This window comes from Microcebus murinus, chromosome 12, assembly GCF_040939455.1.
Source record: "Microcebus murinus isolate Inina chromosome 12, M.murinus_Inina_mat1.0, whole genome shotgun sequence".
Taxonomy (NCBI): domain Eukaryota; kingdom Metazoa; phylum Chordata; class Mammalia; order Primates; family Cheirogaleidae; genus Microcebus; species Microcebus murinus.
The window spans coordinates 86,533,878-86,556,920 of NC_134115.1; the positions used below are offsets into that span (position 1 = coordinate 86,533,878).

The window sequence follows — 23,043 nt, forward strand, 5'->3', positions numbered from 1 at the left end:
CCTGGGTACTCCTCCACTCTCCAGCTGTGCAGCCCTGGGCAAGTTCCTTCACCTCTCTGAGCCTGGTGTCCTACCTATGAATCAAGGATACTCATGGCCTCTGCCCCCTCAACGTGTTTGGAGGACTCGGGGAGTAATGAAAGTTACATGCTTAACATGGGGCCTGCTTCCGGAATCACTCCGGACACCATGCCTTCCTGGTTCTCTTCTCCTTCTCCCTGACACCCCCACCTCCTCCCACCCCAATCCCCACCCACCCTCCCTGACTGTGCACACTGGAGCTGCCAGGCTGGGGCTCTGCACTCAGTCCCGCACAGCGTCCCCGCACAGCGTGGTGACCGCTCTGGTTGCTCCGCGGAGCCCCTGCTGGCGGGAGCGGGCTACAGAATTCATCCCCTCTGCCTTCACGTCGCCAGGACGGAGCCCAGAGGCTGGAGGTGTCTGTTTTTCCGGGGTGTTGAACAAATATCGTCCTTCCTCTCAGAGGCCACCGTGAGCCACTTCCCCCGGCTCACGACCTCACACGCCTTCCCTCCTCTGAGGCCGCCTGGTCCTGCTTCCACGCTTCTTCCCCGACACCAGGCTCAGAAACCCTCCTGCCTCCTGGACACCTCCCCCGGGAAGTCTGAAGGCATCTTGAACTTGTCACACCCAAAGTGGAACTGCCTATCCCCCCTGCCCCTGCCCCGTGCCCCTGCCTCTGCCCCTGCCCCCTGCGCGCCTTCCCCCCCTCGGCTGAGGTCAGCTCCATCCTTCCTGCCGATTGGGCCAAAACCCTGGCGGCCATCTGTGCCTCTACTCCTGCTCACACCCACACCCAGTTCATCAGGAAATCCTGCTGCTCTGCGTCCAGAGTCCGCCCTGGCCACTGCTCTCCGTGGCCCACCCTGCCCCGGCCAGGCGGCCTCGTGTCTCCCGCGGAGTGCACAGTGGCCTTCCCACGGGCTCCCTGTGTCGACCGTCACCCACGGTCAGCTCCCACCCTGCTGCCAGACGGTGCCCAAGGTGACAAGCTAAGCAGGTCGTGGCACACACACCACCCCAACCGTCCAGTGGCTCCCGTCTCTTAAAGAACAGAATCTAAACTCCTCTCCGTGGCCATGTGACTTGTCATCCAAACCAGAACTTTTCTTCCCTTGTTGGAGTAAAGAAAATATCATTATTATGCCAGATAAACAGGCCTAAACCGGGTCATACAGTCCCTATCCTGTAAGGTCTTGTGTGCCCGGTGGTGCCCGATGGCCACCCTGTCACCCCACCAGCGTGTCTCTCTCACCCATTCTGTCCCAGACACATTGGCCTCCCTGCCAACTCTTCCTGCCACGCCTTTGCTCTTGCTGTTCCCTCTGCCTGGAATGCTCTTCTCCCAGATCTTCCAGAGGTGTACCCCTCCCCCCACTTCATTCAGGGCCTGCTTAATGTCACCTCCTCAGAGAAGCCTTCCCTGACCACCCCACCTAGAACAGCCCATCGTCCTTCACTCTCTGTCCCCAACTGCTTTATTTTCTTCAATTTTTCCAATTCCTGCCTGAAATACCCATTTTACATTTATCTGTTGACTGCTAATTATCTGATGCTCCCAAGAGGGTGTTGGCTTCGGTCTTTTTCTCCCTTGAACCCCTCAGTGCCCATCACAGCACCTGGCACACAGTAGGAGCTCCATAAATACTGCTCAAAGGCATGCACGGGTAGTAAACAACCAATGTTAACCACTGTCATTATTATTAATTTTGCTAGGCGGGGTCTACGTTCTCTGGCTGGGAAAGGCCTCAGTCTTCCCATCTGCAAAATGGGGAAGGGAGGCCGGACGTTGGGGAAGTGTCTCCCCAAATACAGGAAACTAACATATTTTTTTAAAAAGCTGAAAAATAAAAGCGTGAGTTTCCTCCTAGCTCCTGAAGGCAAAGGCTCCTCACTGAGAAGGTGTCTGGCAGCTCTCTGTGTTCTGACGTTCTAGGGCTCCTCCACTCTAGGACGAGCAGGTTCCTCATTGCGAACCTTCCCCTGGCCCTTCCTAGCGTCTCAGCATAGTCCCTCAGGCTGCAGCCCACCAACAGCAGGCTTCCAAAGCCACTGGGTTCTCTCTGTCCAGCAGCAGTGTGAGTGAGGCGGCGTAGGGACCCTCCCCTGCCCACCGCCACCCGCTCTTCCCGGGTGAGGTGTCTCATCCCGGTGTTTCCGGCCATTCAGGCCCGGAAATCCTCCCACTTCTGGGAACAGATTGGCCAGGACACTGGGATTGACCCAGTGCTTCCTCCTGCTTCCTGTCCACTTCCCCTCGGGCTCTGGGGCAGAGGCAGAGCCTTGGGGACAGGGTGCCTGCACAAAGGGTCAGGCCTGGGCAGAGCAGCCAGAGCCAATGGGAGTGCCCAGGGCAGAGGCTCAGGCCCCAGACGCTAAGGGCCCGGGGCCACACCTCCACCCCATCGCCTCAGCCTGCACTCCGGGACGCCCAGGACACAATGTGACCGCGCCCACTTATGATAGCTGCCGTTACCCGCCTGGACTATTGCCACCACCTCACTGCTGGCCTCCCTGCCTCCATTCTCATGTCCTGCAACCTGCCACTGCCCCACACAGCAGCCACGGCAGTCCTGTTAAAATGAAAACCAGATCACAGATTTCTTCTGCTCCGCCCACTGGCGTGGCCCCAATTTCACTCCAAGAGCCAAGGAGGCTCCTCACTACTCCCCAACACCACGTCCAACCAGGCTGTCCTTGTCACACTGCTCCAGCCCAGCTGAGCGTCTTGCTGAGCTCACCCCAACCACCTCAGGGTCTTTGCACTTTCTGTTCCCTCGGCCTGGAACACTTTTCCTCCAGATATCCCCTGGGTTCCCTCCCCACCCTTCCTCAGGTCTTCACCAGGACGCCCCCTTCTCAGAGAGGCCTTCCCTAGCCACCCAGCTCAAAGTGTGACCTTCCCAACACGCCCACCTCCCTTCCTGTTTAATCCTCCCCACAGCGCTTTGTCTGACTTCGCTAGAACATCAGCCCTACAAGGGTTGGGATTTATGTCTCTGCCTGGAACAGAGCCAGGAACCCAATAAAATTTTTTTGAATGAATGAATGTCACAACAGCCCCCTGAGTCCCTGAGCACAAAGCCCAGTCCTCCTGGCTTGGCCCTCCAAGACCCAGACTCTCATCCCTCCCCTTGCACTCTGGCCTCCTCCAACTTCCTCCAAAGAGCTCCACCTCCTAGAGCCTCAGGGCCTTTGCACATGATGTTCCCTCTGCCTGGAACATCCTCTCTCCCTTTTGGCCAGGGTAATTCCTACTCAGCTTTCAGATCTCAGTTGGCTTGGCGATTTCTAGAACACTCTCCTGTTGTAATGACCAAATCCAGGAATCAAAATATCCATTTGTAAAACTCAGCTCCACTAATTAATTTATTTATTCCTTATTTTATGGACTTTAAAGATACTCCTCTTGTAATATTAGTGCTGAAATCAATTAATAAATAATAGTGACAACTGAGCTAAATCAGTCCCATTAATCAGTGACATTAATTATTTAAATAACCAACCACTTTAATTGCCTGTATTAACTGATTTGTTCTGATAACTGATACCACTTCTTGCATACATTAGCTTAATTAATTGGATTAATGAACAGTAATTAAAGCCCATTATCCTTTTTTTCCCCAATGCATGTATTAGATCTGAGCTTCGCCTTCAGGGCCTCCACCGTGGGGCAGAAGGAAGGGTGGGCTTCCCCCAGGGAGCCTGCAGGGGAAGGGGTGGGGCGAGGCTGCCGCCCTGCCCTGCTCCACCCGGCCCTCTTTCATGACAGGTGGCCTTGCCCTCTTGGGGGGGGCCTGTTCACCCTCTCTCTGTCCCTCAGTTTGATCCCTTGGGCCTCGGGGCCTGGTCACATGGCCTCGAGTGGAGACTTCCCCAACCTCTGCCATCCACTTCTCTCACTCCCTGCCTTCCTCCCTCTGAAATTCATGACCCGTGTGAAGTGGGCATCTCACAGCTATCTGCCCAGAGGGGCCATGAGGGTCATTGAGAAGGAAGGGTGCAAGGTGCCCTAGCCCACGTGGGGCTCCCCTTGCCGTCCCAGCCTCCACCCATGGAGATTTCCAATCCTGCCCCCAGGGGGCTGAAGTTTCTTTCTTTCCTTCACCCTGATCTCCACTCACTCACTCACTCACTCACTCACTCACTCACTCACTCACTCACGGCAGAGAAGCAGCAGCCCCGCCTGCTCTGTGCTCCTTAGCCCTGAAAAACCCCGTGCAGAGAGAGCCGGGTGGAAAGCCCTGTCCCTCCCGGGTCACCCAGCCACGGGCCTGTGGGATTCCCTGCCAGAGAGGGTCTTGGCTTTATCTCCTGCCTTGTCTGTCCCACCCAGATGGGCCACCATTGTCCCAGACACACCCCGCCCCTTCCCCACTGTCCCGAGCCCTCAGTCTTTCCTGACTGGGCCCTCAGTCTTTCCTGACTGGGCCGAGCTTCCCAGCAGGGGCTCAAGACAGGGCAGCTGCCCTGTGGGCAGAGGGCAGAAGGGCGGCTCCCCCAGGGCAGAGCTGAGGATCTGCGCCCCCAGAGCTGCTGAGACTCAAAACCTGCTGGGGGAAAGGGAAGCCATTGATTTGCTGAGTGCTCACAGCACGTCTGTGATCTGGAAGCCCCATTTTACCAGGGAGAAAACTGAAGCTTTTAACTTGGCGCTGGGCACACAGCTGCTCAGACTAGGACCGGGTGGCCTGATGTCAAATTCTCTGCTCTGTTCCGCACCCTGGCAGCCGGGAGCCGCTGCTGGGTGGACATGGGGAGAAGCTGGGCAGAGACGGTCAAGAAGAATGACATCTCAGCCAGACCAGGAGCCCAGACCAACATCGGGAAAGGGAAGTGGGGTGGAGTGGACAGAGAGAAGGACCCTCGGGGGTGCTTGAGAGGGCCATTGCAGGGAGGCTATGTGACCCCAGGCAAGTCCCTCTCACTGGCTCGGTTTCCTCTTCTACAGCATGAGCAGCTCCTGTTCACTGGCACTTCCATGGGCCGAGCCCAGAATAAAAGTTCTATCTGCCACATCTCATCCTGTCCTCACGGTGACTCTATGAAGCAGGTGCTGTCTTTGTCCCCAGTTTACTGATGGGGAAACTGAGGCTCAGAGAGGAGAAGGGACTTTCTCAAGGTCACACAGTGGGGGGGCACTGAGCTGCTGGTGCATCTGACCCCTCCCATCCCCGCCCTCACCGCACACAGGTCCCCCAGCCAGCAACAGGGTCCCCTGGGGCTGGGGTGAGGGGATGTGGCTCCAGCTAGGGGTGGGGGAGACAGCCCCTCTCTCCCAAGCCAGCCCAGTTCCCACAGCCCAAGGCGTCCAGGGGTCTTGGGGACTGTGAGAAAGTCCTCACAGGAAATGAGAGCCAGGAGCAGCTGGGCCCCTTCAGAAGACAAGGACCAGCCGCCCAGAGCCTGAGGAGGCTGCACGGGCTGGGCCCACCACGACCCTCCCCCGGTGGGTAATCGCTACCAGATGCCCGGCAGCTGACGTCACTCTGCAGGGCCGAGAGGGTCGTGGGACTCTGGGGAGAGTTGGGAATTCTTGGACCAGAATCAACATTCCAAAAGGAAATGCGGGGGAGGGGATATCCTGGCTCATTCTCAGCGCCTGGCACCAGGGCTGGGGCAGGGATGACACAGGGTGTCTCTAGAGGGTGCCACCTTGCCCAAGTCTCAGTTTCCTTCCAAATGGCCCCTTGGGAGTGGGGGTGTGGGGGGTCTGGGTCTCTCAGTGGAGGCAAAGGACACTTGGGCAAGGCACTAAAGCAGAACTGCACTCAGAGTCTCCTAAAGGGAGACAGAAGTCAGAGCGGGGCCTCCCGTACTCAAGGCCGGCAGTGACTCCCGGCTTGCCCGAAGCCAGGTCCTTGCTGGGGCTTTCCAGGCCCTGCCTCATTGGCACCTATTTCCCTGCCTCGCTGCCCTTCCTCCCTGCCCTCCCCACCTCACTCTGCTCTGGCCGCCCTGGTCTCTGTGGTTCCCCAAACAAGCCAAGGATGTTCCCATCTCAGGGCCTTTGACATGCTGTTCCCTTGCCCTGGCACACTCTTTCCCAGACAGCAAGAGACTTTGTTCCTTCGTCTCTTTTGTTCGAACATCACTTGCTCACTGAGACGTTGCTCCTGGCTAACCTTCCTAAATTGCCACCACTGGCCACTTCCCCCAAGACCAATTCCCCACATTGATTTTAAATTTTCTCAATTGATCTTTTCTCTTCTATCTGATCATATAACTCATTTATCTTGTTTGTCATCTGTCTCCCCTGTAGTGGAATGGGGGCTCCACAAGGGCAGGGTTTTGTCTGCTGTGCTCACTGCTGTCTCCCAGAGCCTAGAACAGTGTCTGGGGCATAACTGCACCTCAGTAAGTATGAGAATAAATGAAATCCTGACTCAACTAACTGTGTGATCTTGAGCAAGTTATTAGCCTCACAAAATCTCAATGTCTTCATCTACAAAATGGGCTCCTATTACCTCCTTTCCAGGGGTCTATGGGAAGTCTTAAAATAATGGTAGAAAAAGCTTTGAGATTGTCACTTGCAGGAGGTAAAAAGTGACCTAGTGGTTAAGAGCTGGGGCTTGGGAGTTGGCCAGGCTGGGTATCAAGTCTAGGCTCCAACATCCACTCTCTCTGTCATGCCATGAGAGTCCTTGCCACTCTCTAAGCCTCAGTCCCCTAGCTGGCAAAATGGAGCAAAGAGAGGCTCCCACTTCACAGGGCCCATGTAGTAGATGACACCCATTTGTGCTTGCCAGTTGTTAGCTGGTGACCATCCTAGTGGGACCCTGACCTGACAATTACACTGGATGGTGGGTGTAGAGAGTGTTGGGGGCCTTCCTTCCCCCTCCAGGCCCCTGCTTCCCTCTCTGCAGCAAGGACTGTGGCTGGAGGGTGCCGGGGCCCTCCAGGACCTGCTGTTTCCCTGCAGAAGGCTAAAGGTCCCTGGGGAGTGGGGGGGGCTAGGCTGGTGCTCTCCTTTTTGGGAGCTAAAGGCTCCTCCTCCCTCCTTCCTCTTCATCCCCATGATCTCAGCAAGGAACAGGCCACCAGGAAACTTCTGCAGCCTCACCTCTTCCCCTTCCTTCCTCCTGCTCCAGGTGCACCCTGCCTCCCAGGGGGTGGGAGAAGGACACTGTCTCCCAGCTTAGGCTGCTCCCTGAGCAGCCACTGGGACAACCCCTTCAGGACACTCAGGAACAGGGCCCCATCTTCCTCACTGGCAATTCTCAAATGTCCTCATCCCCAAGCTGGTTGGATCTCTGGAGACCATCTCAGCCCCAACTGGGCTACTGGGGAAACCAAGGCACAGAGTGGGGCAGGGCTAGCCTGAGATCACACAAGGCTGCTCTCCTGGCTCCAGGAGCGAGGCTGACGGGGGCTCCTGGAACACATGTTCACTGGTCCCTGCAGGGCAGGAGAGACACTGGGTCCCAGGGGGCTCAATCCAGTCTGCTAACCCCACCCCCTCAAGACACGCCCAGTGATGGGGACAGCGTCTCTCCATTTTCTTGGTCAGCTCCAGGCCAAGCCTGATGCCAGAGTCACTGGCAGGACCACCAGGCCTCTGCCCCCAAGGGAGGAAGGCTTAGGCTGGGTCCTAGACTTGGCATTCTCAAGGTTTCTCAAGGCCGCCTTTCCCAGAGTCCTGGCCCTACTGGAGGGGAAAGTGTCGCCCAGCCCAGGCGTTAAGAGCATGGGCCAGGAAGGTGGAGTTAAATAAACCTTGGTTCTGACTTTCACTGGCTATGTCAAACTGGGCTAGCAAATTTTTCTTCCCTCATTTATAAAACGGGGGTAATAATAGTATCTCTCTCCTGGGGCTGCTGTGAGGAGTACATGAGCAGGTGCCCGCTGTGCCCGGGCAGGGCAGAGACAGAGTTATCCTCAAAACAAGCTGGCTTTGAGAACCGGAGCTTGTCAGCTGTCCAAGGGGTGCAGATTTCCCCTTAGACCTCTCCCGCCCCACACTGGCCCTCCCTAGGCCCAGCTCGGTCACTCACCCTCGGGGCCCCAGTGCGGGGCACCTTCGGCCCACTGCAGTCATGGCTCCCCACGGTCGCGCCTGCAGCCCCGGGACCTTCTTAGCCCAGCGGCTCCCGCCTTTCTCCCGCCGCGGAGCTGCGGAGTTCAGAAGCAGACCTCGGGGGCGGAGCCTGGCGCACAGACCACACCCAGGGCCCGCCCCTCCGCCCGCCCCACTCCATCGCTTCCTCCTCTGGTAGGAAAGGACACGCCCCGCCCCGGACACACCCCCGCCCGGCCCCGCCCCCTTCTCATCTGCCAGTGTCTGGGGCGGGAAGGCCACGCCTCCGAGCACACCCCCTCCGCCCCGCCCCGCCCGCTCCAATGCCGGCTCCCCCAACAGCTCGCCGCGCCGCCCAGGGACGGCCACGCCCCTCGCCCCGCCCCTCCTCTCCGCCCCGCCCCGCCCCGCTCCGGCAAACACTCAGTTTCTCTGTGAGGGGCAGGCCTGGCTCCCAGTGCGGTCTCATACCTCAGGGTACCTGAACGCCCCAGGACCCATCAGACCTTGTCACCTGCATTCAGTCCTTGGTCCTCCACGGCCGAATGAGGCCGAATTTAGGAGGGAATGGCGGGAGAAGGCAGCCTGGGGAAGCCGAGGATGGCAAAAGAGCACTAGTTTTATTAATCACAAACACTGCATTCCCATTCCCATAATATGCAACATGCCAGGCGCTGTGTTACGATTTTACAGGTTATGTTATTCTTAAACCCTCACCACAGCCCTACGAGGTCGTGCTATTGTTATGTCACTTATCAGATGAGAAACTGAGGCTCAGAGCGAGGAAGACACTTGTCCCAATGACGTAGCAGCAGGAGGCAGAGTCTGACCGACTCACTCTGCGGCCTTCTAGAGTTAACTTTTGCTCAGCCGGGTTTTCTTTCCTTTCTTTCCACAGGCATATGTGGAGGCTGCCTAGGGCTTTGGAGTCAGGTGGGTTTCAGTTCACATCGTAGCTTTGTCATTAGCAAGATGTGCACCCTGACTATGGCAGGTGAGTTCCCCTCTTGAACCTGTTTCCTCGTCTGTGATATGGAAACAGTCACAGTATCTCCTGACAGTTTTCTTTTGTGTATTCACTATAAGAGAAGGGCTCAGCACAGTGCCTGGTCTATAGTAAGTACTGCATTAGTGTGCAGGTGTTTTCATTTCAACCCAGGTTTGTGCGCTGTGGGGCTCTCTCCAGGGCTGAATTGACAGGAGGCTGGAGACACCACCCCTGCAGCTCCCATCCTCCCCAGCCCCTGGTAGGCTCCTACCTTTCTGGGTGTGCACCCCCAGGAGCTCTCTCCTCCTCTACGTCGGCGATAAAATCCTCGGGCTTTCTCTTGGGGTCCACCTCTACTGCTGGAGGCTTGGGTTCCATTGCTGAGGTGTCCTCCAGGGGGGCATTGGCCATCGCCACCACCTCTTTGGCTGCCTCCAAGCCTGGGGGCTCAGACAGACCTTGGGGTACAAGGTTGGGCTTAGAGCCCACCTCATGGGCCTCCTGGGCAGCCTTTCGATCCTGAGCCCTCTTGATGCTGGGGCGAGGCATGGTGCCCATGTGGCTGTACATGTCGCTGGAGCGGGCATAGGCTGGGGGGCTCTTGGGGACTGTCACCATGTCATCCTGTGTAGCCTCTAAGGTGTCAGGCTCCAGACGGGACTGGATACTGATGGGGGCTGAGGACCGTCTCAGAGTGAAGGACCGAGGGAGGCTGGAGAGGCTCCCAAAGCCCTTGAACTTGAAGAACTCTGGCAGGAGGGGAAGGAGAGGAAAAGGAATTAATGACAATGCTAGCAGCAATAATAATAATAAATTATTATGTTTTAATAATAATCCTGCAGTTTCACTCAATGAGGGTCCAAAGAGGGCAGGGGCTTCACTGGCAAGCCCTCTAATTGTCATTACACTCCCAAAAGTGGTATAACGTAGCAGCTTTGGAGTCACTCAGCCTTGAACTTGAATCCCTGCTCTTCCACATCCTACCTGCGTGACCTTAGGAAAGTGACTTGACCTCTCTGAGCCCCATCCTCCACATCAGTAAAATGGAGATTATAGTACCTACTCACTGTGGGCAGTGTGAGGATTGGAGAAAAGCATGTTAATAGCACACTTAACATGGTGCCCGGTGCACAGAACAGCCTCAACCAGAAGTAGCGAAGATGATGATGATGACAATGACGATAAATGCCTGTGCATGGCCAAACATGCTGCATGAATTCTCAGCACAACTCAGTGACAATGACACAAGTTTAACCTCCCATTGTCCAGATGAGGAAGCTGAGATTCGGAGCAGGGTAAGGAACTGTCTGAGGTCACACTGCCGGTAGGTGACATGCACGTGTGACGTGTGCACGCACCTGCGTGTGTCGGGGCGGGGACAGGGTGTTCCAGCCGGCCTCTGTGCACCTGGGGCGGGGATGAAATGAGGAGGGGGTTGTCACCAGCCTGACATTCTCTCCTTCCTGTCAGCTGAGCCCGCACTCCTGACTCAGGCGCAGGGCTGGGGTGATACCATCTCCTTGCTTCCGCAGGGGTGCGTGTGAGTTCCCTCCTCCCTGCCCCCAGCTGTGGGACCGTCCCTCCTCACAGCCACCACCAACTGACTTCCCTATCGCCTCCAGATGAGCAAAAAGGAAAGATACTGGCATTTTCCACTTCCTCAGCATCCTTCACCTCCTTGGGGCCTCACGCCCACGTTGGAATGTCGGTAGGATGCCCCCATTTGACAAAGGAGGAAACTGAGGCCCACGGAGGAGGAGGGACCTGCCCAGGGTCACACAGCAAGGCCATGGCTGAGCCTGGACAGAGGCCCAGGACTCTGGACTGCTGGCTCCGTGCTCTGGGGCTTTCTTCCCAGCCCTGCCCACCCCCACCTGGTCTTGGCGGCTGCCTCCCTGGAAGCACTGTCAGAAAATGCCACTGCTCTGCCCCTAGGCAGCCAAGCCAGGGACAGAGTTTGCACCAATGGCCAGAGGGAGGATCCTCAACTGCCTCCTTTCTCAGTGCCACTGCTTTTGTCTCCTGGACACCAGAGGTCTGGAGGACATAATAGTGGGGGCAGGGAGGGAAACTGAGGCCCAGAGGCCAGGGACTGAGATTGAGGTCTGCTTTGTAGCCCATGTGACCTCAGGCAAGTCTCTGGCCTCAGCATTTCCATCTGCGGAATGCAGCCACAATCTGTGCCCTTTTACACCACCCTATCCCTACCCTGGTGCTGTCAGGTCAAAGGAATCAGGGACAGTAGAAGTTTGTTAGGACCAGGAGGGACAGAGCCAGTAGACAGAGCAATGGGTGGCTACGGCCCTCACCCAGAGCCTGGTTCTAGTTGCTCTGGGCTCCGTTCCCACTCAGGGGTTGGGTCCCAGCCTCACTGCTGGTCGGGGAGCACAAGACAGCATCCCATGGCACTCCCCACGCTCCCTGGTCCCAGCAACTTCCCACCTGGCATCCCATCTGAGCCCAAGCCCAGGTGCAGGGGGTGGGGTGTGTGGAGGCCGCCCACCGCTGTGGGGTCAGAGAGAGCAGAGGTGCAGCAGAGTGGAGAGACCAGGAGGCAGGTGGGGAGGGAGGGCCTAGGACAAGGAGAAGGGCAGAGGGACAGACAGGAGGAGTGCAGGCATGGACAGCCAGACGGAGATGCCAGGCCATGGTGATGGACAGATGGCCACAGGAAACCCAGCGGCAGAGCCCTCCCAACGGAAACAGAGGTGGACAGAAAGAGAAACAGAAACGCGGCAATGACGAAGAAACAGATGCAGAGAGAAGCTGGGACAGAGGGATGCAGGACAGCGCAGACGGTCCCTGCACTCACTGAACTTTTTGCTGGCCTTCCTGGGCCCCTCTGTCATCTTGGCAAGTCGTGCAAAGCCGCTGGTCAGCCAGCAAGTGGTGGCTTGAGGATCTAGACGGGAAGGTTGAGGTGCCTCCCCACGTCCCCTTCCCCTTCTCTCGCCCTCTCACTCGCTTCCTCTGTGTATTTTTAAACCAGTGAAACTCCCACAGCCCCACCCACTCCACCCTCTTGGCAGGGGGCGGGGGCTGGGGCCGCCCCGGTCCTGGCCCCAGTGGACCTCCTCCTTGGCCTCTGCAGCAGGGGCAGGCTGCAAGCCCATGGGACCTGGGAGGTCTGGGAGCAAACCACGGGCTCTGGGAACGGAGCCCACCGGCCGGGGGCCGCTGGGGGCCTGCCAACAGCTGTCAGGGGGCCTGGCCAGCGGGCTGGGAAGGCGAGGGGCATCCGGCCTACGTGCAGGGCAGTTTATTCTAAGCCCCAGTACCCGGGAGATGGGCTGGCAGCGGCAGACGGCAGAGTGCTGTGGTTAGGCCTGTGGACTCCAGCCCACCCATACCCATGTTCAAATCTTGGTGGGCCATTTTGTCATTGTGTGATCCTGGGCTAGGGAACTCACCTCCCTGAGCCTCCATTTCCTCTTTGTGAGCAGGGGCCAGCTGCAGTGCCCACCTCACAGGGTCCAGCTTTTGGTGCAGAGCCTGGCATGGAGCTGGTGCCTGCCAAGTCAGCTAGCAGGGACGCTGGATGATTTGGTCCACCGCACCCACTGGGCAGAGATGGTGGAACTCAGGCACAGAGAGGCAGAAGGATTTCTCCAGGTAGCACAGCGGGTTGGTGGCACAGACTGGGTTACAACTCGCCCTTCCAGACCCCTTAATCCCAAGCTGGTGCTTTCCCTACAGACTTCCCGAGCGTGTGTGCATGCCTGCATGCAGGACAGAGGTGAGGAAATGCCACCTCCCTGACACAGGTCATCCTGGACACCTGCAGAGGGTGTCAGCTGCTGCTGGGGTTGGAGGAGGGGCACAAGACCAGGGCCTTCAAATGCCAGCTCTGTGTGCCGCTGACAGGCTGCTTCCATCTCTGAAGCCTCAGTCGCCTGATTTCTAGAACGAGGATATGTGCAGGTTATGCGGTCAACTCGCAGAGGATCGGCATGTTTATCCTGGACCCCAGGCTGGCATCGGGGCTGTGACAGAGGGAGTCTGGGATGAGATGAGGCACTTCCTGCTTCCTCCGTAAAAATAATGGCCCCAAAAGTGAGGTCACTTGGAATTGGAACCCAGTTGCCCACGGGAGAGCCTGAGGTGCTACCTTCCATGCCCATGGCCTCCCCAGCCACCTGGCAGCTGGGTGACGGACTTTGTGGGGAAGGACCTAGCTGAACCTCCTTGATGGGGTGAAGGGGAAACCAAGGCACTGAGAGAAGCGACACGTCCCATGGCAGACCATGGCAGCAGGGTCCTGCTCACACACGGGCCTGGTTGGGACCAATGCTCAAAGTTCAAATAAAAGGATGGGGTTTCTGGGCCATAGTCTTTGAGGAAAAGGGAGGTACAACCCCAATTCCTCCTACTGAGCACCGACAATGTTCTGGGCACAGAGCTGGAAGCCTCACAGACCCTCCACTTGGATCCTTACTTCAGACCTGTGAGGCAAATCCTAGCACTGTCCCCATTTCCCAGATGAGGAAACTGAGGCTAAAAAGGAGCAGAGACTGGATAGACAGGCAATAGGTGTCCTAAGCCCCAGGCTGACACTCCTCCCATCCCTAGGTTGTTCTCAGAAGAGGGGAGGGGCCTGCAGCCCGGCGGGAGCTGGGGGTCTTCCTAGTGGAAGGCAGAGGGTGGGTGCTGGCTTCTCTCCCAGGAGGCATTTCCAGTGTGACCTGGCCTAACTGCCAAGGCTGTGGTATCAGCCAGTGCTGGCTTCCTGGCCAGGCCTGCTCCTGACTTGCTGTGTGATTCTGCACAAGAGACTTTGTGTCTCTGGGCCTCAGTTTCCTTATCTGTGAAACGGGGTCTCAACAGCCCCCACTTCCTGGGGTTGTTGGGAGGATGAAAGAGGCAAATGCTGGCCCGGCCAGCACACTGTGGGCCTCGGCAAGGCCCGGCTGCTGCTGCTGAGCACTGGGCGCAAGGCAAGGGAAGCCCTGCAGGCGGGCACATGCGGAGCCCTGGGAACCCCGGCCAGGGACAGGCTGCGTTGTTGTGGCGGAGACGCCTTGTCGGTGCTAGGGCCGGGCCTACCTTGGCCCGGGCGCCAGGGCAGTTGCTGGCATCCCTAAGAGAATGAATGGGGCTCAGTGTGGTGCTCAGCAGAGCTCAGAGCCCCCTTTGTGCTGCCTGGAGTGGCCGTTGGGAGCGAGGCCGAGGACCTGCTGGCGGGCGGCTGTCCCGCAGGCCCTCCTCAGCTGTGCGCAGGGCAGCCCAGCCGGCCGCGTTCCCAGCCCTGAACACTGGAGTCCTTTCCTGCCTCTAGTCCCTCGCTTAGCCAGACCCGCACCAGAATGCTGCTCTTCCTCCACAGCCCGTCTTTTCTGCCTGCATCTGCTCCCTCCAGGGTTGGCTGGAGCTGTAGTGTCCCCAGGAGCCCGGCTCTGATTTCTGCTCCCCTATCTGTGCCCCTCCTCCTCAGCCTATGACTCAAGCAGGGACAGCTTGGGGACGTCTGGAGTGGGCATGCACTATCAGGAATTGGAGGCCTTAAACATTGTTGTCAAAGACTCTGGGCCAACCTGAGTTCAGTGCCCATCTACATGACCTTGGGCAAGCCATGTCGCTGCTCTGAGCCTCTTGTTTTCCATCAGGAAAGTGAGGCGAATACAGCATCCCTCACATGGTCTCACAGCTGCAAAATAAAATGTTTCTGCTGAGAATATCATTCGTATTTCACTTACCGGTGTCTTTATTTGCATGTTCCAAACAGACCTCAAGTCTCCTGAGAGAGGAATGAGCCTTACCCACAGGCACTGGCCCCCAGCTACGTAGGGGCCATATCAGAGGTGCTCGATAGAAGTTTTGCCCTCAGGGGACCTGGCCGCCTGGCATAGGGGCTGTGCAGGATGATGGCGAATGTCCCTGGGCTTTGAGAGCAGAGACATGGCTTTGAGTCCCAGGTCCACAGCTTCCTGGCTGTGTGGCCTTGGGCCGGTCCCTGGACTACTCTGAGCCTCAGTTTCCTCTTCTGTAACTTGAGCCCAATAATAGCAACCTCCTAAGAGGGTGCTGTAAAGTTGTGCCCCGCTAGTGTGGGCAGAACTTGCATGGTTTTAGAGGGCTATGGGCATCACATAGCCGTCCTCTGTCCTGTGCCCCCCTATCCCGTCACCGCCTGTCTCTCCAGACGCACCAGCTGCTCACCCCGTGCACCCATCTTCTCCTTCCCTCCATACTCCCCCCCATTCCCACTCAAGGGAGGAGAACAGAGGGTCCAGGCCAGGGTCAATCAGCTGTCCAGTGGCTCCCTTTCCTGTTTCATGCCTCAGTTTCCCTGTTAGATGGCAGCAGAACCAGCGGCTCTCTCAGGCCTGGCTGATCGGCCAGTACACATTTACTGAGGACGGCCATGTGCCCGGCCTCGCCAGCTTAGCCAATCCATGAGGGGCAGGAAACATTTCCCTCAAATCAGCAACAAAGAGTCAGTGAGAAATCACTAATCTTTTCGTGCTTCTACCTGGGTTTTGCCAGCTTTGGTGACCTGGGGTCCTAGGCCCAGCCAGTCTGGGCAGTTTCCCGAAGGGTTCTCGACCTCTCCTGCCTGCCTGGCTGCCTTCCTCCCTCAAAGAGGGGTGAAGGCCCCAGGTCCCAAGGGGAAGTGACTGGCGGATGTTGGGGTTTAGACCAAGGATGGTGGGGTGTAGGTGACAACATCACCGGAAGCTCTGCTGGGGCCTCTGCCCACAGGATGTGACTTAGGGAGGGCTTGTGGGAAAGGCAGCAGGTCCTGGCCTGAAAGTCAGACAGTGGAGGCCACACAAGTCCATGGCAGGTCCCCCAGTGCTTCCGTCCAGACCAGTGGTGCTGTCCTAGCTCCACCCCTAGGCCAGATGGGCGGGACCCTGACTTGGGGAAGTGCTTGGGGTTTCTGCCAGACTGATCTGGTTCAAATACCAGTATGGCCACTGGCCAGGTGATGTCACATCTGAGTCTCAGTCTCCTTACGTAGACAATGGAGGTGACAATAGTATACAGCCCATATGGTTGAGTGAGAATTAAGGTAATTCCCACAAGTGCTAAGTGTAGGGCTTGGACCATTTATTTTCCCCTGCAGTAAGCTGTAATTACTACAATTATTATTTTCTCCCTCCTCTACGTCCCCATCCCCAACTTAGCCAACAGCCTCTCTGCTTCTAATACGTAGTGTACCCATGCAGTGGCCTTAGATATCACTCAACTGCCTAAAACCCTCTCTGGCCCCACAATGCCCTCAGGAGAGGGCTCCCTGCTCCTCGGCCTGGCCCTCTAGTCCCTCCCTGGTAGGGCCCTTCCCCAGAACAGGGCGTCTTGGGACACCAGGCTCACCAAAGCCATCCCTGCCCCTCCTAGAAGAAGCCTTTGAGGCCACACAGTTGGAGTAAGAGCTGGGGAGCGACCGGAGGGTTTCCTGCAGGTAGAGAGGGTCTCCGCAGAGGGGCAGCGTGCACTCAGAGCAGCACATCCCTGAGAGATGGAAGGCTCTGGAAACAGTACGGAGATTTGCATGGCCACAGCCTGGAGAGGCGAATGGGAAAGGGCCGCCAGTATTCCATGTGGGTTTCCCCTGCACACAGTGCCGACTGCACCTCAGGCTGAGCTGGTGGGTGCTGTGAGGGGGCCAGATGGAGAGGCCAGACTGCGGGCGCCAGGCCTCAGGACCTACTGGCAGAGGCTGGAGAGGGGGGGACAGATTGAAGGGCTGCAGAGGAGGCAGAAAGGAGAGCTTCGCTGGGGGCTGGTCATCGCACAGAGCTGGAGGAAGTATGAGAAGGCTCCTGGAGCCAGGAAGACGCGGGGAAGGGGCACAGGGCCGGTGGGGGAGCTCGTTGGGTGAAGGGTGAGCTTGGTGCTTGCATAAGGACAGCTGGCCTCGCCACTGCGGACCTCCTGGCCTAACTGCAAATCGTCTAAATCAAGAGACAGGCCATGTTCGAGTCCCAGCTTTGCCACTGTGTCATCGTGGGCAAATGACTTCACCTCTGCGATCCTCAATGTCCTCTTCTGTAAAATGGGTTAGTGACCCTGACCACGGGGCTGTTGATTCAGGATTCAGCAGGAACGCCCAGCACTTCCTGAGCACAGCAGGGTGCTGGAAACAATGGCAGCTATATTTTGCGATTACTGACCCGGGCCCGACCAGCTCTGGCGCAGCTCAGCGGAGGCGGGAGGCCTGCGGTCTCATCCATGCCTCCCAGGGAACCAGGGTTCCAGGACTACAAGGCCCGGGCGTTGCTTGCTCGCCGCCTCCAGTGCCGCCGCGCCCCCTGGCGGCCGTCGGTTGCCATGTCAACGGCGGGTGGCGGGGACCGGAGGCGGCGGCAGCGGGGGCCGTTTTCTCCTCCCAGGCCCCGAAGACGCTCCCTCCGCGCCTCCCTCCTCCGCCTCTGAGGGGGCACTCCGAGCCGGGAAGGAAGGGGCTCCCTGCAGCAGCCGGCGTGTAGGGGTAAACTGAGGCACGCGGCGGGGCGCCCCGCAGGCAGGTGTCGAGCGCGGGGCCCACCTCCGAAGGCGGAGGAGGGGCCGCGGGCGGTGACGCGCCGAGGGCGGCCGGCGGACAGTGAGCGGGCGGGCGGGCGGCGGCGGCGGCGGCGGCGGCGGCGTCAGGTGCGGCCGCGGAGGGCGGGAGGGAGGAGGGAGGGGACGGGCGAGGGGGAGGGGAGGGCGAGGCCGGGCACCTCCCCCTTTATAACGCGCCCCCTCCCGGGCTCTCGGGCCGCCTCCTAGTCAGCTCTTCCCGTCTCGCCCCCTCGCCCGGCCGCCCCGGGCCCGGGCCCGGCCAGGGAGCCCCCAGGCCGCGGCTCGGGGGCCACCCCCCCGCCCGCCACCCCGCGCAGCCCGGCGGAGGCGGCGCCGTCGGAGGAGGAGGAGCAGGGCACTGCGGCTGGCCCCAGATCGGGCGCCAGAGCGGCAGCAGCTGCGGCAGCGGCAGCGGCCCGGGCCGATGCAGCGGGACGCACCGCCCCGAGCCCCAGCCCCGGCGCCCCGGCTCCCCGCACCCCCGATCGGGGCCGCCGCCAGCAGTGGCGGTGGCGGAGGCGGGGGCAGCGGCGGCGGCGGAGGCGCCTCTGCAGCTCCGGCTCCCCCTGGCCTCCCGGGAACTACAAGTCCCAGGGGGCCTGGCGGCGGGCGGAGGACGGAAGAGGCGGGGTCGGCGCCGCGAGGCCGGAAGTGGCCGTGGAGGCGGAAGTGGCGCGGCCGCGGAGGGGCCTGGAGCGCGGCGGCGGGACCCGGAGCGGGAGCAGCGGCGGCGGCGGCTGGGGGCGGCGGCGGCGGCGGCAGCGGCGGCGGCGCGCTGGAGGTGGCCATGGCAAAGCAGTACGACTCAGTGGAGTGTCCCTTTTGTGATGAAGTGACCAAATATGAGAAGCTCGCCAAGATCGGCCAAGGCACCTTTGGGTAAGGCTGGGCCCCTCGGGGATGAAAGCCCTGGGCCTGCACCCCTCTGGGCCAACGTCGGGACGCCTGGGGCGCCGCCCGAGGTGATCTAGAAGCCGCTGATCCCCCGGCTGGACCACTAGTCTTGCTGGGCCGCGCCGCACCGGGTCCTGGCCTGACGGGGCCGGCTGGCTGGGAGGAGCCTGAGGCCGGTGGTTGAGGGGCAGGGAGGGGTTGCAGAGAGGCTCCTGTGAAGGGAGCGGGATCTCCAAGAGACGTCTGGATGAGGAGAAGGGACTGAAGGAAGGAAACAGAGGCTCCGAAAGAAAATGAAGATACAGGGGTGGTGGGGTAGCCACGTGCCCTGGGTACTCGGTCCAGCCCCTCCCGGGAGTCACTTCTCTCCTGCTGCTGCTGCTCCTCTAGTGGGGGAGGGGCGGGCCCTGCAGAAACAGCCTGATGAGCTCTCTTGGGTCTCCCTCTCCACCTGCAGGGAGGTGTTTAAAGCCAAGCACCGCAAGACCGGCCAGAAGGTGGCTCTGAAGAAGGTGCTGATGGAGAACGAGAAGGAAGGGGTGAGTACAGATCGGGTGGGCCGCCGGACAATTGTCCTGAACACCAGGTTGGTTTTCCACCCTGCTTCTTCCAGGAGTCTCGGGTTGAGGTTCACTTTATGGGTGGTAGTTGGGAAATTTCAGTATGGCAAGGAAGTTGACCTCCAACTCTAAATCTTTTCATTGAAATACTCTGAAACATTTGATGTTTAATTTTTAGGTAATTATGGTTGGGGCCAGGAGGGGGAGCTTATACTTGCTTGCATTCAATGCACCTTAGTTCCTGAAGTTCCTAGGCCTTTAAACAACTTTTTCTTAGAGTTTAGTTTTATGTGATGTAAAAGAAAAGTACTTGTGCTAAGTTTTAAAAATGACTAATACTCAATTATTTAATATATTTAAGAGGAGCCGTCCCTCCCCCACTCCATCTTAGCTCTAGTCCAGCTTCCCAGAAACCTTTCTTTTCCTACTTTGGCAAGAAAATTTCTTGATCATTTTTGTTGCAAACAAAACAGCCGTAGAGGTAAAGTTGGAAGGTTGGAACTGTGGAGCATTTAGGGGCCAGTAGTAAAGTGTTTGAAGTGTTGCTGTTTCAATTCGTTGTCTCAGACTAACTTCTTGAAATGTGCATACTATTATTACACCCATTTTACAGAGGCTTTCTGAGACAGCTGATTTTCAGAGCATATGATCTTACTATCTCCCAGTCTGTGTACCTTAACGTAGACCAGAGCCAGACCCTTGGTGTAGTGCCCCCAGTCTTAACCACGTCCCCTCTTTCTCCCACCCAGTTCCCCATTACAGCCTTGCGGGAGATCAAGATCCTCCAGCTTCTAAAACATGAGAATGTGGTCAACTTGATTGAGATTTGTCGAACTAAAGGTAAGTTGTTTGGATCTTAGGAGAAGATGAGACAGCCTAAGGTATTGTTTGCAAAGTTAGAACCCGACACTTAAATTGCCTCTTCTTAACTCAGACATACACACCAGTGGTGACTGCTCTCTCTGGTCCTCTTTCATCGCAGCTGGTGCTTCCTTGGGGCCTGCCACAGTACCCGGCCCAGAAAATACTTTACCAAAGTGAAGGAATGAACAAATGGATGCTCTGGAGGGCAAGGGTGTCTGTGGGTTCGAGAGGGTAGGAGCTGGCTGTGCGAAAGTGAGTTGGGTGTGGTGTTTTTGACTTTTTCTTCTTCGTGCCCTTCCTGCCTCAGCTTCCCCGTATAACCGCTGCAAGGGCAGTATATACCTGGTGTTCGACTTCTGCGAGCATGACCTTGCTGGACTGTTGAGCAATGTTTTGGTCAAGTTCACGCTGTCTGAGATCAAGAGGGTGATGCAGATGTTGCTTAATGGCCTCTACTACATCCACAGGAACAAGGTGGGGGCCAGAGGAGGGGAGGAGAGACCATGGCTTGGGCTGGCCTTTACTCCCACTGTGGGGAGGTGTGGCTAGATGGCCCATCTCAACCTGGCTGAACTCTCCCTCTTGCCCTTGCTGCAGATCCTACACAGGGACATGAAGGCTGCTAATGTGCTCATCACCCGTGATGGGGTCCTGAAGCTAGCAGACTTTGGGCTGGCCCGGGCCTTCAGTCTGGCCAAGAACAGCCAGCCCAACCGCTATACCAACCGCGTGGTGACGCTCTGGTACCGGCCCCCGGAGCTGTTGCTCGGTGAGGACTCCCGAGCGGGCAGAGGGGGGCAGGGGCCAGGCATCTGCCTGGCCACAGCCCCCCACTGCCAGGGCTTCTTGAGCCACCGGCCCTGGGGCATGGAGCCTCGGGAGGCCCTCGGGCTCAAGGGGCCCTCCTGGTGCGCTCTTCTTCCCAGGGGAGCGGGACTACGGCCCCCCCATTGACCTGTGGGGTGCTGGGTGCATCATGGCGGAGATGTGGACCCGCAGCCCTATCATGCAGGGCAACACGGAGCAGCACCAGCTCGCCCTCATCAGCCAGCTCTGTGGCTCCATCACCCCTGAGGTGCGTGGCCAAGTCCCTTGTCCCCACAGGGTGCAGCGATGCACATCTCCTTGGCAGAGGAGGAGTGGAGTGGAATAGGAAAGCTCTCTGGAGAGGAGGCTGGTAGACAGACAGGGCCTGCTCTTGAGAGCCACAGGGGCTGTGCTCTCACCAGTTAGTTTTGTGGCCTTGGGCAAGGCATTAGAATCTGTACCCGGTTTCTCTTTGAAACAGAAACGTATCTATATCAGGATTGGCTCCCATGTTGCAGGTGATTTGTGTAAAAGGGTCTGTCATGTGACATGTGCCAAATCTATGGCAGGCACTGCTGCTTTCCCTCTGGAGGGATGGAGTTCTCCCGCCCAGGGTGGTCTGGCAGCCTCTGGGTGGAGAAGTTGTCTTAGTCCCTTTAGGTGCTTGACCAAAGGACAAGCCGTGCCCTTCTTGACCAAACCCCATCCTGTTTCAATGCCCCCTCCCTCGCAGGTGTGGCCAAATGTGGACAAATACGAGCTATTTGAGAAGCTGGACCTTGTAAAGGGCCAGAAGCGGAAGGTAAAGGACAGGCTGAAGGCCTACGTGCGTGACCCCTACGCGCTGGACCTCATCGACAAGCTGCTCGTGCTGGATCCCGCGCAGCGCATCGACAGTGACGACGCCCTCAATCACGACTTCTTCTGGTCTGACCCCATGCCCTCGGACCTCAAGGGCATGCTGTCCACCCACCTGACGTCCATGTTTGAGTACCTGGCGCCGCCGCGCCGGAAGGGCAGTCAGATCACCCAGCAGTCCACCAACCAGAGCCGCAATCCTGCCACCACCAACCAGACGGAGTTCGAGCGTGTCTTCTGAGGGCCGGCGAGTCACTAGGGCTATTTTATTTTTTCTTCTGCCGTGTGACGTGGATTGTGGAGATAATGAGGCATTTGAGTTTTTTTCTCTAGTGCATATTTTATTTAATCCCTACCCTGGGCACTGGGAACAACCAGCCGAGCGGACTGGAGTGAAGCGTTGGCTGGAGGGTCAGGAGGGGCTGGGGGTCGCCCCGCTCCCCGGCTTTCCGGATGGTGCTCAGAGGGTCTCCGTTTACTTTACGACACGAAAGGGGTGGGAGGAGAGGCTTACCCACCAGTGACTTTGTAACAGCTTTCAGCACGATGGGAGAAGGGGACAGGCCCCTTATCCATCCCCAGCCTTTCTCTTCGGGTGAGAAACTAGCGTGGGAACAGGGCCAGCCTCGGGGCCGGGCTGCTCATAGCCTAACCCCTGCAAGCATTGGGGCTGGCGAAAACTCTTGGTTTCTTGAGTAGGAGAATTTTTTTCGTGTTTCTTTTGTTCAGTCGTTCAGAGACATTCCTGGATACAGTTTGGTCAGTTATGATTAAAAGTTGACTTTTTTCCCAGTAAGTGGCTGTGTGTTCTGTTCTGCGTTCAGACCCCCAGCTCTTACCCCACAGCCAGCAGGTTGGGCCTGATAGTTAGGATTTGATTTGTCATATCACCAGAAATCTTTTTTTTTTTTTATTTTCCAAAGTGACTTACAGATTCACACCAGAAATCTTGATGCTCCTTTTGGTCGCAGTTCATGTTCCCTTATATAATTGCAAAAGACTTTTTGTCTTTTTTTTCCTCTCGGGTACTTTGCAGAGCACTTGCTGTGATGCCCCGTTATTCCTCTGCTCAGTGTCATCTGCAGTAGTGACCTGGGTGGCCCCTCTACTGCGGCTGACAGACACACATGTTGAAACTTGACTCCTAGGCACTTGGGGCCACAAGGCTTTTAATCACTGGGTGACAGTTATATCTGTAACTTGACAAGGACTGTCTCCCAGGCTGCTGGGGAGAGGAGGGCTCAGGGCAGGTGAGAGAGGAAATGAGCAGAGGAGTTGAAGGGTCACAGGGTTGGGGGAGATGGCAGTATCTTGGAGCAAGGTGAGGAGTGGGCTGGACCGTGTGTGTGGGTTCAGGGCTGGCAGTCAGGAGCAGCACATTCTGATGGGCATGTTTCCTGTTAGACTTTAGTTGGGGACAGGCATGTTTGAGGTAAATTCCCTGCATTCTGTGACAGAGACCTCTTGTGGGGCCAGGAAGAAAGGTTGGTGAAACCTTTCACCGGGACTGTCCTTAATTCCAGAAA

General features: G+C 57.9%; 2 protein-coding genes across 5 annotated transcripts in view; one reads left to right on the forward strand and one right to left on the reverse strand.

Annotated features, from left to right (window-relative positions):
• Positions 1-11,990, reverse strand: part of SH2D3C (SH2 domain containing 3C) — a 30,042-nt gene extending 18,052 nt beyond the window's left edge. Inside the window, exons 1-3 of one of the 4 annotated variants that reach the window (XM_076009056.1) lie at positions 11,839-11,990; positions 10,138-10,433; positions 9,298-9,775 (exon numbers count right to left, since the gene is read on the reverse strand). In XM_076009056.1, coding sequence (XP_075865171.1) covers positions 9,298-9,775; positions 10,138-10,240 — 581 coding nt within the window. In that variant the 5' untranslated portion in view covers positions 10,241-10,433; positions 11,839-11,990. Of the gene's footprint in view, positions 1-8,015; positions 8,139-9,297; positions 9,776-10,137; positions 10,434-11,838 lie in introns of those variants that run through there. The other 3 variants (XM_076009058.1, XM_076009057.1, XM_012772009.2) reach the window with 3 other exon arrangements.
• A 6,180-nt stretch (positions 11,991-18,170) lies between these two features.
• On the forward strand, positions 18,171-22,313 carry CDK9 (cyclin dependent kinase 9). The gene is made up of 7 exons (XM_012772026.2): positions 18,171-18,413; positions 18,886-18,967; positions 19,738-19,828; positions 20,160-20,326; positions 20,450-20,621; positions 20,779-20,927; positions 21,393-22,313. Exons 1-7 carry the CDS (start codon positions 18,322-18,324, stop codon positions 21,756-21,758), a joined length of 1,119 nt encoding a protein of 372 aa, XP_012627480.1. The 5' UTR covers positions 18,171-18,321; the 3' UTR covers positions 21,759-22,313.
• Positions 22,314-23,043: the final 730 nt, after the last annotated feature.